The sequence below is a fragment of the Aplidium turbinatum genome, chromosome 3 (assembly GCF_918807975.1).
Source record: "Aplidium turbinatum chromosome 3, kaAplTurb1.1, whole genome shotgun sequence".
Classification (NCBI taxonomy): domain Eukaryota; kingdom Metazoa; phylum Chordata; class Ascidiacea; order Aplousobranchia; family Polyclinidae; genus Aplidium; species Aplidium turbinatum.
Window position 1 is genome coordinate 12,779,590 of NC_137474.1, and position 20,396 is coordinate 12,799,985.

At 37.0% G+C, this 20,396-nt stretch overlaps 1 protein-coding gene across 1 annotated transcript; it reads left to right on the top strand.

The window, feature by feature from the left end:
• Window positions 1–2,759: 2,759 nt before the first annotated feature.
• On the top strand, window positions 2,760–15,527 carry LOC145767300 (gap junction beta-2 protein-like). The gene is made up of 11 exons (XM_082579093.1): window positions 2,760–2,887; window positions 7,015–7,105; window positions 7,584–7,699; window positions 8,632–8,742; window positions 8,999–9,103; window positions 9,298–9,405; window positions 10,775–10,993; window positions 11,857–11,972; window positions 12,508–12,659; window positions 12,883–12,934; window positions 13,280–15,527. Exons 1-11 carry the CDS (start codon window positions 2,849–2,851, stop codon window positions 13,311–13,313), a joined length of 1,143 nt encoding a protein of 380 aa, XP_082435219.1. The 5' UTR covers window positions 2,760–2,848; the 3' UTR covers window positions 13,314–15,527.
• The last annotated feature ends 4,869 nt before the right edge of the window (window positions 15,528–20,396 follow it).

Genomic DNA, 20,396 nt, shown 5'->3' on the forward strand with positions numbered 1-20,396 from the left:
TTCCATAATCCAACAAAGGACCTCGTGTGCCTCATGCAGCTTTTGATGCCAATGCTCATTAAGTCTGCTGAGGTGATAAAATGCACGGTTGCAAAAAATTGAAAAAACAACTTTTATGCCAGGAGTGACATCTGATGTAGGTTCCAAGTATCACATGATTTATGAACTATCATTTAGTTGACGTTCATTTGGCAATGCGGTAGGCAAAAACAACTTTGCTCATTTGATGTGTTGAGAAAATTCACGTTACAATACCAAATTTTATAACCAGAAAAGAGGTGGTTTTTTCAAACTGTTTCAGCATTTATTTAATCCAAATTTTAAACAGAGGATTCACAACATTTACAACATAAGTTCGTTGAGCCTACTCGGTACGAGAGGCTTACACCTAACGCTCACACATACGTCGATCGAATTGTTCAAAAATGTATAGCCTACTGTATAGGAACTCGTATTACACAATACCGTTGCAACTGAATACGCCTACATTCTGTGTGTTGCTACTGCTACTATTGATTGATTGAGGGAACCTTTATCCTCCGGTTTTTGAAATGTTGTTGTCTGTGTGTTGTTCCATCCATTAGGTGCCTCTAAATAGAAAACTGTCCTTGATATGTGTTGCTCAAGCGCATATCCCAAGAGTCGAACCAACGCTGCCTGATGTTGAAGTTTCTTCGTTCGTAAAGTCAAGCGCTTAACCAACTGAAGTATCGGGGCGGAGGTGCACCGTCAAATGCCGACTCACCTAAAAGGAATCAAATGAACAGTTAATGATAACACGTTAGGGTTTGACAACATGCTTACTTTTATATGTCATGAAATATGGATAATCCAGCGATAGACCTCAGCACGCTGTAGTAATGCCCTTTCGTCTGCGTTTTCTGCTTAACAGGTATATGTATCTATAACCCGTATGAGGATCCTCTATCTTTTCTACAACAGTGTTTCTCAAAGTTTTTTTTGCCGTGTCCTAAATGTCACTTTTTTTGCTGAAATGACTTTCAAGGCCCACTTGTAATCTAACCTTGTTCTAAGTTCTAATGCAATTCTTTCGCAATCAAGCGCTTCACGGTTCATGGATTGCGAACCACCGCTTTAGTGCTTTTTAATACACAAAGCAAAGCTTACCATACGTCATAACCTTGTTACCACTGAAACAGGTTAATTTTTTTCTCAATTTAATGTAGTCAAATAGCCTAACCAATGTTTTTACTTTGAAACACTGATGTTTCTTAATTTTTGATAGTCACATGACCAAATTCCTCGTCCTAAAATCCACTGCTGATTTGAAGCACGTGTGTGATGTGCAACGTGCCGCCAGTAAGGTGACTAATGCAGCTTTTTTCGGTTTTGGAGAGCACTTGGCCTGGTGTCTTCCCTTGGAATCGTTCATGAGCAAAAAGACAGCAAGGAAATATATTTTCGGTTTGTTCAATCTTGTTGGAAGTGGTATTAAAAATCAATTTTTGTTTTATACATTCCACAGCACCATCAGTTGTGCAATGTTACCGTGTTGATGTGAACTCGAAACGTGACATGACTGGGATATTATTTCAGTGAGTTGCTCAACATATACGCCCACCACAGCAACTAGGCTACACCCCTATTTTTTTTTTTTGGCAACACATGCGCATGTATGATACGCACTCGCAAATTTCCCACTTCCTCGAAACATGATGTTTTAATGGACTTCGGTTCGCGTTTTCAATCGTTCCCCTGAGCGCAACACAAAGATATTTTTACAAATTGCTTTAGTAAAATCGCAAAGGTCAGATGATGAAGCTGCTTGAAATCTTGAAGCAATGACAATTGTAACCACTGTTGCTATAGCAAGTTTTTTTTCTCTTTTTGTTGGGCGTGATATTTTTGCTATGGAGCAAGTTCAATGAGAATATTCAGAGAAATCGGAAGGCCCAAGCTAAAAAAAAATACAAATTTTTTAACCTCTAAATATGAATTTATCCCAAAAACAATTAGATACACCAACGTGATTTGCTTTTGTCCACAAGCTATCGGTTGATTTAAGTGCAGATCGTACATAGCTTCCGGTGAAATCACCATATCATACGAAAGAATCATCATTATGCATCACATTTGTCGCTTGGTCTCATAACGGACAGAACATATAAAGAAAAATACCAACCAATTCTTTGAACATGCATACAGAAAACTCCGCAGTACTTTTTGGTAATAATTAGCATGTTCAAGTGGCATTATGATAGATTGGCTGTAGTAACTTTTGGCAGAAACATGCTTAACGTTGCCGGAAGTAGAAGAAAGTTTGCGTGACTACTGGTCAGTGGAAAGAAATTGCTCTATGACGTACGAAAATATGATGAAACGTCTCTGAGCCATAATGATAACGAAAATCTGAAGACAGTGGTTGCATCAGATTGAAGCGCTGCCTGAGCAGCCAGCGACCGAAAAAAAATAGTTGAGCAAAACATCGGCGGTCGTCATAAAAATTAAGTTTTCTGAATAAAAAAGGAAAGTAAAAAGAAGGTTTAAGATTTAATATAACTAAAACAAATTTTAGATGAAATAAATCAAAGCTATTATGAAAATTTACTAAAACGAAAGAGTTAACGCAGACTAAAACCATAAAAATCAAGAAAAATGTTTCTGATTTTTAGGGAGTTTGCGAAATTACATTTGCAAGGTAGGCTAACAACCTACATTTCTTGAAATCAAATTTTTAACTAAAAAAATAATATGTTCCGAAAATTAATTCAATGTTTTTGAAAGAACAGAACATTACATGCAAACTCAGAGAATCTTTTGATACTTGGTAAATTGTTTTTGAGTACTTTTTTATTCTCTTTCATTGTGGACACAACAAGCTATAGCAATGTGGCAGTGGGGTTGGTTTAACACAATTGGAACTCAGGTAAGTTTACATGTGCTATTGTGCTTGTGTTATGTTTTAAAGATTAGCATTTTTTATGTTCATGTTATACGCAGCACTTAAAGTGGTTGTCCCATACTCAGTTACTGTACCCTGGGAAATAAAATAAAGTTTTATTGTACTCAATCTTCAGCATTGACGAAAGTATAAAGTAACGGGCTTGGAAAGTCTTTTTCTTTGGATTACCCATTGCTTAGCAACTACGTCATGTCGATGTACCGTACTGATCTTCAGCAACAATCTAAAACAAAACTTACCCTTAAACTCTTATTGGGGGAGCATATGTGGACTTTGGGGTAATTGGACAAATATTTGTCAAGAAAATAAGATAAAGAAAAATGTTCCAGTTGGCCTTCAATATTGCACACATGCAACATAATGCACAGCTAATTGTTGTTGGTTTGACTGAAGCCTACTCTTGTCTATAAACCTGATTTTTATAGTTTGGCGCTAAGGCCTAAGGGGTTAAAGAAAATGTCAAATCAGGATCGTATAATTGGAAAGCGAAAACCTTATCCGTTGCGCCATCCCATCAATAATAAAGACAAGTTTTAATTAAATTCTTTAAAAAAAAATTGAAAATTTAATTGCTCAGACAAAAGTTGATCATCTCTCAGACATACTTAAGGCTGTAATTTTATGTTGACCTATTATGGCTGGTGGCAAGAAATGATGCCGTTGCGAGTTTTCAAGGGTGCAAACGCGCACCAACATTGTTGTTGGATGAAGGGTTGAACTATTTGCATAAAAGTTACCCAAGATAGACGATTCTAATTAGAAGAAACGCAACAAAGATTAACAACTAACTTTCTGGGCCAATTCATGAAAATAGTCACAAAAGCGTTCTTTGCATCTAAAATGAAACATTGCAAAATTCGCACTGTTTTAGACGAACAAGTTATAGATATCAAATCACGTTTTTAAAAGCTTCTCAGTAAAATGTTTTAGCTCAGGGGCGTCCACACTGTGCCCTTTGAGCTACAATTATTGTGTGGCTTATGCTTTCACCATTAAATTGTGATAAATCAGTTTTACATAGTTTTATATCACCAAAAACTGACAAGCCTTTATCTAATTAGTTTACATTGATAAGTGTAGCCATGGCTAACTAAAGATGGCTACACCATCTCCAGGTGGCCATGGTGTAGCCTACACGAAACTCTTACTCTCAAACATTTACCCTGGCCATGACATCGTTGCTGTACTGTTTGTAAGCAAGAATGCTATAGCTGATAAAAAAAAAAAGATGAAAAAAATGGGCCAACCAACAACAATTTAGGGCTTGTTTTTAGTAATCAAAGTTACTTTGCAAGTCATCATCATGATGAAGAATGCTGTGTTGAATGAGTTTGACATAAAACTCCAGGCTAATAAAAATTTCTACAGCTCAGTCTAAACTCAATTAAAAATAAAAATATAGGCCTACTAAGTCTAGATTTAAAATTTGGTCTTCGAATAAACAAGATTTAACGCCCCTGTTCTAGAAGCATTTTGATTCAGTTGCCAGAATAAACATCACAGGAAACTGTGACGTCACGATACGTGACATCAATCACATTTCAAAAAAAAAATGTTTAAATGTTGGTGTCCGTATTAGTTTAATTTCCAAAAGTTACGCGTCACAAAAAGACTAAGCAATTAATTAAAAGCCTTCATAAATAACGTCAGAGTTACTTTTTAAAAGTATAGTAAGTAAACTGCATCAAATAGGTTATGATAATAATTGATCTGTTTTGTTTTCACGAAAATTCGTTTCGTTTTCGACAAAAACCTAGTTTTTTTTAAATTTTGCGTCGAATTATATTTCTTGTGTAAAATTTTGTTTCGTTTCATTTCGGCTGCAAAAATATCTTATTCAAAATCCCTTGCATCAGCTAATAGCTTGATCGTTTAAAAATTATGACTTACTTGCTTTGGCAATTGGTAGCCTACCACAGTTAAAAAGATTTGGTTGCGATGGAGGCAACAAAATCGTCTGTGACAAAAGTTCGTAATCCTTTTTTTTTCTTTGTTATACTTGGTTCCGAGAATTGACTGCCTCTTGTACAAAAAGTTTTCAAGCTTCTTAGTTTTTCTCTCTTTGTACTAGATTGTGCCAATGCAGTTTTTGTTGGTTTGTGGCTTGTTAGCATTCGACATGAAATAATACAATACCGTACCAACAATATGCTATTGCGATGCACATGGTAATGCAAAGAAACCACCACGCAAAGAGCTTCAGTTGGATAAAAGTAATCTTAAGGAAATAAATTCTTTAATTACCACAGAAATACAATTTTCTTCAACCATAAACAAATAAAACCAAGCAACCACACGGCAATTAACATAATACATTAAAGTGAACATAAACTATAAACTAAGAACGTTTTCGGCCATACACATGTTCATGGGCGTCCGCACATAGGGGCAAATGGGGTCAGCTGACCCCCCCTGGAAAATTGTTGGATGAAAAATGAAAAAGCGAGAACATGCAAAAATAGGCAATTTTCTGAAAGGGGTGGGAGGGATGAAGGTGATACGAATGATGACTGGCTGGTCAAGCTCTCCGATTGTGATATCACCCTTCTTCGGGAGTATCCCACTTTCTCTATTAATTTACGAAGATACCTACGAGCTACCCGTAATCTCAAAATTCGACAACTTTAGCTCCTGTACTCTCAGAACCACATTACTAGTGCGGGAATTGGCTTTATCTCACATAAATCTGAAAAAGGATATTCACAGGTTCAGATAAAATCATCTCGTATTTCGTGAATTCAATGAAGCTGTTCGTAACATTGAATCATACAGAAAAGAACAATCATCCACCAGTTTAGTTAACCAGTTCTTGAATAAAAAGTGAAATCGACGTGGGTCTTTGCTGAATTTTTCGATGACTTTTTGGATGAATCTCTGGCCAATTTTGATAAAAATGCGTAGAAATGTAAACACTGATAAAATTGATAAATTGTCTGGATGGTGAAATGCATAGGCATAGCCAGGGAGAGAGGGGCGAAAGGGGCCATGCCCCCCTCCCCAAATTTTCAAAGTTTGGATTCCGAAATTGAACCCTTTGTTGAAAATATAATATAATTTGTAGAAATTTATATCGTTTTCCAAGACATCTGGCTATTAACACCCCCCAGGGCTTGTTTTAGACACACAGAAAGACACCAATAAATTTTGCAAATTGTAAATCGCGCAAAGTTTACGCGATTTACTCTTTTTTTAAATAATCTGTGGAAGCAATTTCAGAGTCGCTTACTCTGTTGTGTTTATGTGTATTTTTTGCGATCTCTAATTTTAGCCGGAGTTTTTGCCCGTTCCTGTGTAGCAGCTACCTTTAATAAGTTAATAACTGTTTATCTTCTAATAAATTTCATACAAATATTAAATTACCCTGAAAGTGTTTCCAGAAAGCGCTATAATCCATTATTTTAGTGTAATTTTGCAAAAATTTTCCGGGGGACCATGCCCCCGGACCCCCTAGAATATGCGTGCCTTCGGCACGCTCTAACCCCCCACTACCTTTATTGCTTCCCTTGCTTCACCCACCAGGATACGCCACTGCACATCAGGTGGTGATGTCTTAAATCAAACACTTTGTCGTTCTCTTCAATTCATTAAATGTTTGCCACCCCCCCCAATTTTTTTTTCTGGCTATGCCACTGGTGTAATGGTCAAAATTTCAAAACAATTTTTCATCCGGCCGAAAAGGGCAGAGTGAACCCACCTTGACCCCCCCTAACCGAAAACCTGCGGACGCCCATGCACATGTTGACCCTTTTCAAGTATTTTCAATGTAGATGTAAAATCAGTTGTTTTTCGTTACTTGAAAAGGGTCAACATGTGTATGGCCGAAAACATTGGTAGTTTATAGTTTATGTTCACTTTAAAGTATTATGTTAAATGCCACGTGGTTGCTTGGTTCTATCTATCTATATCACAGAAAAAAGCAGCAACAAATAGTTGTATTAGTGTCAAAAAGTATTATTTGTTTGGGAGAGGAAAGGTTTTCAGGAAAAAAATCACCAGGCCTATTTCAAACTGCGTAGCTGAATGGCATAGGGAAGGCATAGGCTATAGTGCAATATGCAATATAAGTTTACATATGTTATTATTTCGTTTAGGTGGTACATTACAGCACATTCTTTGGAAAAATATGGTACGTCGTTGTATTTGTGTTCCGTCTTATCGTCGTTCTGGGGTTGGGGAGCTCAGGTAATTACTACATAATTTATTGTAGTGGCGTGCACAAAAACAGTGCTGCCATTCTTTCAATTATCTCATAGACTACAGTAGCCTACTTAGCTCACATGTTTGTGTTATTGCTCTGAAAAGTTAGAAATGTATGTGATTTTATTTTGTTTTAATTTTGAATGAAGTCAAATTTAAGAAGTAAAACATAACTAAATAGCATTTTTTTAAAGGCTGTTAAAATCAGCAGTCAAAAAATTGTTTCGTAAGCACGTGATGCGCGAAATTGTTTGTCGTTATTATAGTCAGGCCCCATATAAGCCTGCACTGCGATTTTGCAGTTGCTATAGCCTGTTAACAGAGACGTGCGTCATCTCTACTATCTGGTGTAGTTAGAACAACCTCGATAATAATTCTCTGCTTACAGCTCTGACCTATTGTTGTACGTTGTTAATCAGAAAGAAACGAGCTTGTAATTAAAACAACTATTTTTGGTCATTAGTGTATGGAGATGAACAGTCAAACTTCAAATGCAGCGTTGCGTCAGGGGCAGGTTGTCAAAATGCCTGCTACAATCAGTTTACAAGAATATCTCATTTGCGATTTTGGGGATTTCAGGTAAGCGTTGCCCTACTCCTAGTGATGTAAAACTTGGCTAAGTGATGCATAATAATAATGTGTAAAGTTATATGATGCCTTATCCATCACTGAGATGGGTTGCTATTAGCCCTTCAAGATGCTTCACAAAGGAGACAGTTTAGTGTAGCCTCACAAAAACGCTATGAAGTACAGAATTATTATAATCTATTTTTGTCGTATTTATAAATATTCTATTCTTATATACTGTACATAGCCTACTACAAATCATTCCACTCAGAATGAAAAGCCGGTTTTTCGGTTGCTTTCCTTTTCATTTTCTTTCATTTTCAGTACGATACTTTGCAGTAGAAGCAATTAAAGACCACTTAATATACTGTACTGTCGTATACCATTCATCTAGTCATTCTATTATACCGACTCCGGCGTCTAATTTCTGCAAATCAAAATAGGCTACTTGTAATTGCAAAGCTTTTATCTGAAGTAAATTTCATTCTCGCGTACTGCTGTGATCAGCGCTTGGAGGATAAGCAATAAGCATGGCTTACGAACAGGGCCGTAGAGAGGATAATTTGAGACAAATGCGATCCTCGGGCCCATAAATCAAGACACGACTAAGAAAAACGCAATATATTCAATGAATAAGGGATGATTTCAGGTTCCCGTGTCCCTTGAAAAGGTTCAGTGCCCTTAAAATCATTCCCGGCCGGGTCCAAAATACCCACTGGACGCCCGGTCAACGCTACTGCATAAGGATGTTATTAACATTATTACGTTTTCATCATTATAAAACACATCAAAGCTTTTGATGATGCTACTATAATAGAGACGTCCACGTGGCATGCTTGAAAGTATAGCCGTATGAAGATTGGTTTTCTTGCTTTTCCGTTCGCTTAATGCAAATCTTCTGCTTAGTCTAGCTTAGACAAGTAAAATAATGTCGTTTATTTTAGCTGCTTTTCCTGTTCACTCCCATTATTTTATTCCATTTTCTTGCCTTGTATTTGTCTGGTCAATTGGAGAAAATCAAAGCAGATGAAGCAAAAACAAAGACAGACTACGATGTAAGTACTTCACAAAAGCTTTCTCAATTTTTATCTAATGTAATAGGTCTCCCAGACAACTACTTTATCTGGCACATATCGTCATCAGAACGGGTATGGAGCTGACCACATCAAGCAAAAATATATACCAGATAAAGCAGTTGTCTGGGCTACAGTTACATAAATATTTGTAAAATTAAATAAGCTGAGCTTATGATGGCTTGGTAGACTAAATGCCCCTTTACAAAAGCATAATCAATTTATTTTTGTTTATCAGAGTGAACGTCATCAACATTACGAGGAAAAGAAAACTCGTCAACGCAAAGCGATGGTCGGAAAACCTAAGCAAAAAAGTGTATATGCTGACGGAAAACTCAAAACTGTAAGCCTTTGATGAGTGTCTATGGGCCTGTTATGTTGATTTTTTAAAATTACTTTTTGTGCTGTAATTTAATTCGAAATAAAGAGTCTTTAAATTGAAAATCAACATGAATTAACCTGCTCATAACATTTCACCGACAGCTCAGTAAAAAAACTGGACTACTCGGACTTGCAATGCATCTTGTTTTTGTTTAGATTTTCGTTAACCGAACGATCGAAGTGGCTTACTTTATATCGGTGGTAATTCGCTTGGTGGTTGAGGGCCTTTTCCTTTATTTCACTTATGTGGAATACAACTACCCGGTATGTCGAACCTACTAACCTACACTATCAAAGTAGGCCCACAGATTTTGGTTAGGCTAGATACAATGCTCGACTAGATGAACTGGAAAACCTTAAATTTCAGAAACAAACAGAAACAGAAACGTAAACGTATCTATGCATGGAGGTATGGCAAAAGCTCTTCTCAGATAGGCACTTGTTTAACAATAATATCTAGCCTTTCTTGGTCATCGGATTTTTTGCTACTTCTTATACTGTTCTGAAAGGTGGTTCTTACCTCTCCCTCTAAAAACCTTTGTCTAATAACTTTACTGCTGGAGACATATTGAAGATTTTAGTAATGGCATTTTGCAAATAGTAACAACTATTCTAACAAGTTTTCGCAATTACAGTAAGACATTTTCTAAAATATTTTTATATCTTAGTTAGGCAACATAGTATCCACGGTAATATAGTTTTATCTATTTATGAAAAAGTATTAACTCATATCGTCAAGAAACTTGGCAGCAATGCATAGGCTAACTACAGTAGGCAGGGCCGGATTTAGCCTAAGCGCTGCCCTAGGCAGATACGAAAAGTGCCGCCCACAAAAAAAATTTTTCGATGGTGCGCTACGATTTATATTTTCAATTCCTTACAAAAAAGTTATTTGCACTGTTTATTTGAATACATCAATGAATGAACTAATTGTTTAAAATCGCTTCCGGCGGGCTTTTTCTCTTGCAAACAAATCAATAATTTCTTCAAAGTCTGTAGAAACAAGTAAAGATGAGTTAATCCTCAAAAATGTGAGATCATTCATTGTTTACATACTTTAAGCATCAAGGCAAGTACACAAAATAGCCTGCAACTTTTCCATCAACCTAACATTGACTAAAAACATTTTTTCTAGGCTCCTTTAAATTTACTAACAGTGAAACAAACCGAACAAAGATTAATAAAAGTTGCACAGACAAAGCCTAGTCCTCCATACTAAGCGAGACAGATAAATAAAATAAAAGAAGCAGCACATATTGTTGAAAATCAATCAAGCGTGAAGTACTCTAGGGGCGACTTGCCATACATGACTTGCCGCACTGTTTATAAATGTGTTTGATGTGATAACATATTTATTAATGCCTATATATCTGTTGTGAATTATTGCATTCACGTAGGCTACAGTATTATCAATGTAATATATTCGTATATCTTGCCGCCCCCAATAATTTGCCGCCCTAGGCAACTGCCTACTCTGCCTACTGCTAAATCCGGCCCTGACAGTAGGTCTGTTTAAAGCAAACATAGCCTAATTAGTTTTCTTGGTTTTGTTTTGTTAATGCGAATACTGTGATGGTAAAAAAAAACAATTTTCTTTCCTTCTACCATTGAAACTTTAATTTTTGTTTTTAAGGATTACGTGTGCCACGGTACTAGAGGACTTTTAGACAGCCTGGTCGAAGATCATAACTTTGAATGTGAAGATACAGAAAGTGGACTGAACTTTATATGGGGCACATTCCCAGAACTTTATCCCTGCAGGATAGAGCCAGGGTCTTCAGTCGCACTTGCATGCGCCGCAAATGTTGCTTTTCCAAATAGTGTTGCGCCTTGCTGGACTTCGAGAGCATTTGTAAGTGAATTCGTCGATGACAAGTAGCCTAGTATACATGTTCGTTGCTACATGAAAATAAAATTTATCAATAATAATCAAGTCCATGAGCATCGATTTGCGCTCAAGACAACTTAGATATGAACCACTGATGAAACCAAACAAGGGTGAAACTTGAAAATGGCGTCATCCATTTTCGGTTGATCGTGGCCTTTTACGAATCCACACATTTGCATGAAACTTACAAAATAAACAAGGCCACCATGGTTAGAATAAATATTGGTCAAAACTAAGGTTATCATCATTTGACCGAACATTGACCGAAAGGCAGTTAATTATATCTGAAACTACAAACGATCTGTCCGAAGCATTTTCAATTTAATTCGCAACTTTACCAGCCTGCATGCTTAACACGGCTGTCTCAGTTGAAATTTAAATAAATATTAAGTCCTGTCGTAAGAATTTGAACATAGTTCATCAGAGGTTTGCAGCCATTCGACAGGCTTTTCTCAAATGTGAGCACCTTGTATGATTACAGTATAAGGACATTTTATGTCGCGTAAACAACTAAATATACCAAGTTATAATCTGTTTGAAACAGCACTCAAGGTGTACAGTAAGTTGATTCAGTTGTTACATACCATGCAAAATTAAGTGCTGGAGTAGTTCACATACAGGAAATGTTGAAGATATGCGAGTTTGTGTTTTGAAATGTTCATGCCCACACAAACATGGCTCGTAACGTACTGTAACATCACTGTAAGCTTGTTGGTTAAATTAACAGTCGGTTTTAGACTGCAAAAAACTTGAAGCATTCAAAAGTTTTTTTCGCGTGGTTCATTACTTCATGCGTACAGTTTACATGCAAACTTTTTGCTTTGCAGGAAAAAACGGTTTTTCTGCGGTACATGAACGTTCTAAGTGTGGCCAGCTTTGCCTTATGCGTTTTGGAGTTTTTGTGGATTCCGATTCGGATATTTGTTCATTCTTCAAAAAAAAAGTAAGAAAGTAAAGAACGAAAACAAAGCGTAGCTTAAAGACTTGCTTGCTAGAATACAAACTTGAACCGGTTTTATAGTCGGTGTTTTACGTGAAGAACTTTGAAAATCCCAGTAATAATCTGTTGAACGTACAGTAGGCTACATGTGATAGCCTATAAGATTTTAAAAAGTAGGCCGCAGCAATGAAAAAACTTTTCTTTTGAAAAAAAAACAACAAAAAAAACAATGGTGTAGCTAAGATTTCCAAGGACCACGGCACACTTGTGTTCCGTGATAAAAAATTTGAGAACGAAACGATGATGATTTAAAGATTTTAAAATTTAAAATTAATTAATTTAGCGCTTCGAGATACTGTGCCCAAAAAAGCACCCCTGTCCTCCCTTAGCTATCCATTGCTGGAAGAGCATCAGTAATCAGGAATAACACTCCTATAGACTACAACATTAATTTGAAGCCGTAGTAAAGAGAAGAAACCTATAACAAAAGTGCTATTTTATTATAAAAACTTGTTAACTTGACTTTGTAACATTTCAGCAATATTCCTGTCAACTCACACTATTCTGCAGAAATGGAAGTAAGGCCACGATATTACAGAGATGAACAGTTCTTTCACCAACACAGGGACAGTTACAACGGACAAGCATCTCAGAGAGGTTCAGGTCGATATTATGGTGAACACAGAAAAGGTGAAAAAATTTGTTACTTACAGCAATTAATTAACGTCCATTAGACCTTAAACAAAACAAGCAATTGGCAATGGTGCTTTTCAGTTGCAGTTAAATCAAGCGGCTGTAGAAGTCATTTAAATTCGAGACGTTCGTCCATAAACTTGAAACGTCTTCAACTTTCTAAAGTAGTCTAGTAATGATAGGGGAAGTTGATTTCGTTAATGTATTTTTTTTTATTTAGAGCATTCAGAGAATCTACCTCCACCACCGAACAATGAAACATCCGCGAAACGGTGAGCCCACGGCTTCAAACGTTTTGGGCTACAATAGGTTTGGACAGCTATAAGACTACATACTCTAGTAGCAGTAAAATTTCAAAAGTTATGAAGGCTAAAACAAAATCGTTGTTTTAATTGATTCACCTTGACTTGTTTACGTAAGGCCAGCACATAGCCCAAATATAAATTTGCTGCTGCAGCATTTCAATGCTGCTATTTTAGTAGCCTGCTTCGCACATGAAAACGGAAAAACAAACAACTATAACTTTAACAAAATAAATATTGCTTTTTCGAGCTGGCGATAACAGATATTAGCTGGAAATTCATTTCATATTGCTTTACATTGTTTTGCATGTTTAGACCAACACTGCCGGAAGGGTGGATAGCTCACTGATGTTTTGAAGAATCTGATATTTCATCTTATATTTACTACCAACATGCCTGCGTTGCAGCAAACAATAAAATAAATATCATCAATTTGTCAAGATAGAAAAGCCTTTTAGCCTTTTATGAAGGCTATGATATTTGAAACTCATTAAAAACATAATGACTCATCTTGCTGTTGTTGTTGATATCTTTGTATTACTGCCAGCTTGTTTTTTAATCTGTGCAATAAGTAGCTATGTTTCAGTATTGTGTGTCTTCATGGCCAAAACGCGATTCAAAAATAATTAAAATTAAACTCCATCTAAAATCTTGCAGTGTGTGAAGCAGTAAATTTATTGGCCTATTCCTTACTTCACACCTTTATGCAATTTGACTACTGGCTCATATTATGTAGTCTGCAATAAAGCTCTTCAACCTTTTTGTCATCGCAGAACCACTAATTTGCTTTCGCGTTTGTCACGGAAACCCCAATAACAAAAAAAAAATGAGATTAAAACAATGACGTTCTTGTTAACAGCATAACAATGAACAAGTGACGCAACAAATATCAATGTTTCTTTTTTGGCTATTGACTGCACTCACCCTCTTGTTTAACTAACTGGCCTACTTGGACGATAAAAATTTTAACATGGTCAGAAAGAAAAAACAGGAGAGGTAGGGGAAAAACTAATATGGCTTACGAAAACGAGAGAATAAAAAGAGAAGCTAGTATGCAAGTGGTGTTTTTATTCTCTCGCTAACCACAAGTTTTTTTCTTACCGTTTACTTCTTTCTTTGATAAATCCATGACCATGTTAAAGTTTTTACCTACGGTACTTTAATTGGAGCCGTGCTTGGAGTGTGAATGGGGCATGGTGATCTAAAAAATCCAGAAAGATTCATCAATATATTGAAGCAAGAAATAAATTTCTACAAAAAATGAAGCACCTTTGCGGAACCCTTTAAACTTACGGAACCCCACCACACGTTCCCCTGTTGAAGAGCACAACTACAATCTATAGGCTAGATCTTCTGTCAAGATTGTCATCGTAGTTTTCGAGTATTTTCCGTCTCCGTGAAGACAAAATGTGTTTTTGTTTATGCAGTAATATTGCGTAGAGGCCGATTGACAAAGTGAATGCCCAGGAGTCTAGAAATAAAGGCTGCATCACGTTTTATCATACTACACTGTTTTTAAGCAAACCAAGGGGTTTACCTTTTAGGTAGTGAGATTTCGCAAATTGCGGTTGGCTCTGCTGGCATTTTTTTTAAAGCAGCCTTCTCCCTGGCCAATTAGCTCGCTGGCAAAACTTCAATTTCTCACTGGGATAATTTTCTCTTGGTCTTGCAGAAACATTAAATGAAACAAATAAGTTGAGTCGTGTTAGTTTTCCAAAGTGAACAAAATGCTAATTTGCAGTTGCTAATTTATTGTTGCTGAAACGCTAAAATTCAATACAATGCGAGATATATTTAATACATTCGCGCAAAATGACAACACTGTTTACCAACAAAGTTTCTTTTTGTAACTATTCTAGAATAGCGTAAAAAACAATATAGTAGGACAATTTGTTATCAAAGTCTCTATGAATATTGTGGTCTAAAACTGACTTTATGGTTGGGGTTAATAAGCCCACAAAAATCCAAAAATTTTTCAATTGGCATCCAGACTAGGGGCTGGGCAGTGGACCAGTGTCCGCTATAAGAAGTGGGTGTTGTTATGTTCTTTAAAATACACTGGTTTGATCAAGCTTAGAACGCTTTTTTCTAAATTCACGAGCTGATTTGCTTTGTTAATCCGTCTCTGTTTTGTGGTAGCCTGTGATTGCCAAAATGAATTGACATCCATGAAAATTTTAAGTTTAAACTTGAACTGGACAGCCATTCCTTAAGAATGGCAAACCAACAAGGCCCATGGTCATAATTAGGCTACGTTGAGTGACGTCTCATGACCTCGCAGTCTCACATGTGGTATCTCGTGTTGGGTAGTAAGTCATTTCATTTGTCACCAATTCAAAATCATTCTTGCTTGTAGGAAATTCTCCGCTACTATGTCATTGTGATAAATACATTAGTTTATACAAAATGATTGCTATAAATATAATAATACTGGTGTAAATTCGTTTTAAATCTTGCAATTTGTTTTACTTGTGTTATTTTCACACTTGTTGGTAATGAACCATCTGTTTCAATTTGTTAAAAAACTTTTTTAAATTTGCTTTCATGAATAAAAGACTGTAAACTCTAAGTTTTTGTGAAATCATATCAAGAAATAGCTCAGGTTATTATATTTAACGTAGACCTAGGTCCTAGAAGCTTCTACAACTACAATATTACTATTAGGCTTCCTTAATCTTTGTCAAGTAGGCTACAAACAGATTGTCAGCAATTTCTGAAGAAAGAGACCATCAGCCACATCGTTATGAGAATAAATATCAGTGGCGGCTCGTCCATAGAAACTGCAAAACTGCAGCACCCCCTGCACATTTCAGTATTTTATTTTTTTTATTAATTTCACGTTTTTTCTCGTGTTCTCTATAGATCCTACCGACTAGAAGTTTCATAATTTCTGGGTTTTAAAAAATATGATGATTTTTTAAGTTTTGTATTTGGCAGCTCTGAACTGCAAGCCCTGCAGTTGCGATCTTATAAAAGAAGAACAAAGAGAAATTGTGACGTCATATTTTGGCTCAGGTTGCTTCAAATCCCACAATTTCGAACTGCAAATTTTGCAGTTGCTGGTCACGTGGTCAGGCTAGCTACTGTTGCAAATACTGTTGTTTTCAAACACGATATTAGGTGGCTGCGACTGATGCTGTTACATGGTTAGACTAATGTGCTTTGCTTTCTCCACAAAAAGATAAAGCTTAGACTAGGTTTTCATTAGTGTTGTTAAATTAAATTTAAGAAAAGCTCTACCAATAAATTTTTGTGGTTACCAAACCTGGTTGATTTTTTATAAATTAAATGTAACCTAGGTTCATTGTTAACTTACGATAATAAGTTAAGGCCAAAGGTCACATGCTAAAACAGCCTATTTAAACTTGATGAACATCAGGAAATTAATTGCTCAAATAGCCTCAGAATTCATGAAATACCACTAAAATAAGGTAAAATTTATGGGGGTCATGTCCCTAGACCCCTTGGCATCGCGCCTTTGGCGCTCGCTCTTTCACGTATAGGCTACCTCCGGTTGCAGCACCCCCTGCTATAAATACCACGAGCCGCCACTGAGAATAATAATAGATATTATCTGTTTTATCTGTATCTGAAAGTGTTTCATTCATAGGTTGACTTCTTTCAATGAACATTTCGTTATTGTTTTGCTCGAGCTACTCTTCTTCTTCCGTCTCAACTTGAGGTTACGATTTACTGTGGCTGCTAACCTCTTCTGTTTCTTACTTCACAGTGTAGATTCAAACGATCTGTTATAGCTTGATGCTGCGGGTTCTTTTTGGCAATATCAAATTACACTAGCTTTCGGAACACAGTTCCCTAGTCATGTGCTATGACGAATGGTGTTGAAGTCAGTGAGTGTTTTTTTTTAAGATGGTTCTTTGTTTTAGCTTGAGGCTGCCGGCTGTTCAGTTTCTGTGCTGTTAGGCGTTATTGCTGTGAGGTTTTGTTGGATCAGTTGATTAGTATCGTTTGAATCTACACTGTGAAGTAAGCAACGATCATGCTGCTAAAAGCGAAACTCATTCAACTACTCTTCTGTTTCTTTAGCAGAGGCAGTTTTTACAAACTTAAAAATAGCTCTAAAAATTAGATCATGTGTTTGCAATCCTGTTAACAATGTATTGATGTTGTTATTTGTTTGTTCATGACTTTTTTATATAAATTTGGATGTTCAATAAGTTCAAAAATATAATAAGTTCATACTTTGTATCTAAGTGTTCCATCAGTTTTAGGTATTTTAATAAGAAGATTAGTTAATAGAACAGCGTAATTAAAATTGTAACATTTCACCACATAGCCTATGTGTAACAAGTCGCCCCTATACTGCGGTGATTTGTTACAACTGACTCATTGATATATGAATGTAAATATTTTCCTTTAAATATAACTTTTTTAAATTTTGAAGTTGTAATTATAACAACTGGTCATGTGGTAAGATTACATAAAATTTTCAGCAACTTTGGGCAAATATTGAAAGAGAAATCTTAGATTTACTGAAAATTGTAACAATTCTTCCTGGTCTCCCTGCTCTGATCCACTTGAAGCTTAATTTTCTGTAGCAGTTGCTGTTAAGACCAAGAGCAGGCTGAGAGTTGAAGACTTAAACTACTTTGCGCATTTCTGGAGTTAAACATTGCATTAAAAATCTAGTTGCTGAGAAGCAATTTCAAGTTCGGTATCTTACTGACATGTAGCCTACGTGATCAATAGATAAAACAGAATTGCTTTTAGTGTAACATCTGTTCAAAATTGGGAGGGGGGTGCAAAGCATCGTAATCATTTCTAAAAGGGGGCGTGTCTAAGAAACGTTCAGTTCTGGTGTTTTATTTCTGACCATCACAGCAAAAACAATACACGTCAACATAGCAAAGGTTCAGAAAAGGTAAAAGCGACAAAACCCGAACGTTAAAACGTGATTGAGACCGAAATAAGTTATTAAGTAGAAAAAAAATTGGCAAGATTAAGAACCACTGATTTAGAAACTCGCCATGTTTATACGACAACAATAACTGCCAATCATCAGAAACACAAGACCTTGTGGTATTCTGAGCACAAAAAAGCAAAAGACTTTTCTTAGCGCGTGTCGACACCAGTCTTTTTTCCAGTCTCATTTGTCGCTTCCTTTATCGCCTTATTCTTTAACGTAGTCTTCTGTGCTGTCATTTTTGTACTGTAGCTTTCCTTGGTTTTCCTCCTTTGTTTTCAGAACACTTTCGGTTGTTCTTCAATCATACAACTTACAACAATAGGAATTGGGCTTCATGCCAAACACCGAGATGAAATTATTGCGTCATAAATGGTAGAAATTTTGCCACATTTTTCACACAGTCGCCCAAAATGAGACATCCTACCCCATAAACATTGGTCGTGAAAAACACGTGAAAAACACGTCAAATTCTGAGGAAACTCGTGTAATACACGTCTCTTTCTCGTGGTTTTACGAGCCAATGTTTATAGGGTAATAAAGCATGGGACTTCAAAACGCTCGATGAGAGTTGAATCACCATGGGTTGATCTGCAGTAGCGTTGACAGGAGGTGCAAAGCAGGCCTGTAGCCAGCCGGGGGGCAGGGGGGGCCTCGCCCCCCCTGGCAAAATCCCAACATTCTCGAGCAACAGCTACAATTATAATGATTTTGTCCATCTTTCCCGTTGCAGAGCTCCAACCTAGGCCCAATTAACTACAATTGCTATATCAGCTGTCGCTATTCTCGGTACCATACCCAATTCTAAGGGTCAGTGATAACCAATTTGTGCAGTAATAAACCAAATTTGTGCAGTGATAAATCGCAAAATGTGCAGTGGTAAAGCAAGTGGTTTTTGAAGACAACGCATACAAAATATAAGCCCGTAATCTTTTAAGCAGTGTTTATTTTTTCTCTTCAATCCAATCAGTGTAAATAAATTTTGTTTCTAGTTTTCTGATCTGTGAAGTGTTCAACCCTGCAGCAGATAGGCTATTGCTACATTTGGATCTAGCATTGCCGTTTGTGAGTGTGGATTCTCAGTGTTAACAAGGGTTGACGCTCCCACAAGACCAGGGCAACTCAACTGGCGGACCGCGGTCCGAATCCGGACCTTCTGGGTCTTGAAGGTGGACCTCGTGCTTCCGGAAGAATAACTTCATTGCCACATTTTAAGGCCTCTTAAAACAGATTTCCATTAGGGAAAAGCAATTTTTTATGACTATCCAAGGAGCTGGAGGCTTCGCCCCCAGACCCCCCAACGCTTTGCCGTCTTCTCTGATGTGCGATCCACACAGCTACACTACAAAGAAACACAATACATTTTTTCCTTTTTTATTTCTTTGTTTGTGTCAGACAAAAATCCAAGATGTGTTACACACTACATGAAAAGTGTTTCGGTGCTCGTAGGCTGCTGGTTGTTTAATTTTCGTGGTTTCATGTGAAATAGCCTATTCACCGGACCGCAAAAATATTCAACTTGTCAAAATGAACCTTTGCTGAAATTAGTTGAGTAGCCCTGCACTAGACGGAGCATGTTACAACCAAGACAGGCAAACTTGGTGCTTATGGCCGTTGAACATTCTGTATTGAAATCTATCGATTTAGACTTGCTTGTGTGAGACGGTTTGCATCCAAACATCCGCGACTGCAATTGCAATAGACTAGCTCACGGGTGTATAGTCGGAATGTAATCGTATATATCAAAATCCTCGGCACTAGCTTCTTCAAGCCAGTTAAAGTTTTGCTCATAACAAGTACCGCTATTTATACAACAAGTCAACAAAGTGTCGAGGCTACACCGGTATGGTTAGCGAAACACAATGCTCGCTGTTCTATAGTGAGTAGTCAGGTAGTGCTGACGCCACTGTTGAAAAGGAGCGATCTTCCTGGCGTCTTGGCGACAGTTGGTTTTTTGTTCTCTTTCCACAAAGGTAAGAATTCAATTGACTGACAAAAGCAGCGGTTGAGAACTATGGAGCAGGAACTAGTGGTGCGGTACTGATGAGCCCAGCCTCATGGGCGAAACACGTGTCTATCGCTGAGTTCCTGCTACACTCGACTGCCGAGAAACACAAGTCAACAATTGCTGTGTTATGTTGGTCATTGTAATATGGTTGCCATGATTTAACTAGCGGATAAAATAAGAGACCAGTGTTGGTCTTAACACTAATCTGATATATTGCAATTTAACGTGGATACCGGTATTTAAGAGGTTAAAATGCCAAAATCATTTAAACTTTTTCGGCCCTCCCTAACAAAAAATTGGCCCCCTCTTGCTCTGCGGTCTGGCTACGGCCCTGGTGCAAAGGATATACCTTTGAACCTGGGGTGATAAAGTAGCCCCAAACTTTAAAAAAGTAGGCCACCGCGTATTCTATTGTGCATGGATACTGTCTAGTATTGGTTATTGGATCCAGAGGCCTCATTGGTACTGGACCCAAATTATTTTCTCGATGGATGGCCATA

Coding starts and splice junctions, on each gene's coding strand:
- LOC145767300 (XM_082579093.1), top strand. CDS start 2,849: ATGTGGCAGTGGGGTTGGTTTAACACAATTGGAACTCAG. Junction 9,406..10,774: donor ATGTGGAATACAACTACCCG/GTATGTCGAACC, acceptor TTTGTTTTTAAG/GATTACGTGTGCCACGGTAC. Junction 11,973..12,507: donor GTTCATTCTTCAAAAAAAAA/GTAAGAAAGTAA, acceptor GTAACATTTCAG/CAATATTCCTGTCAACTCAC.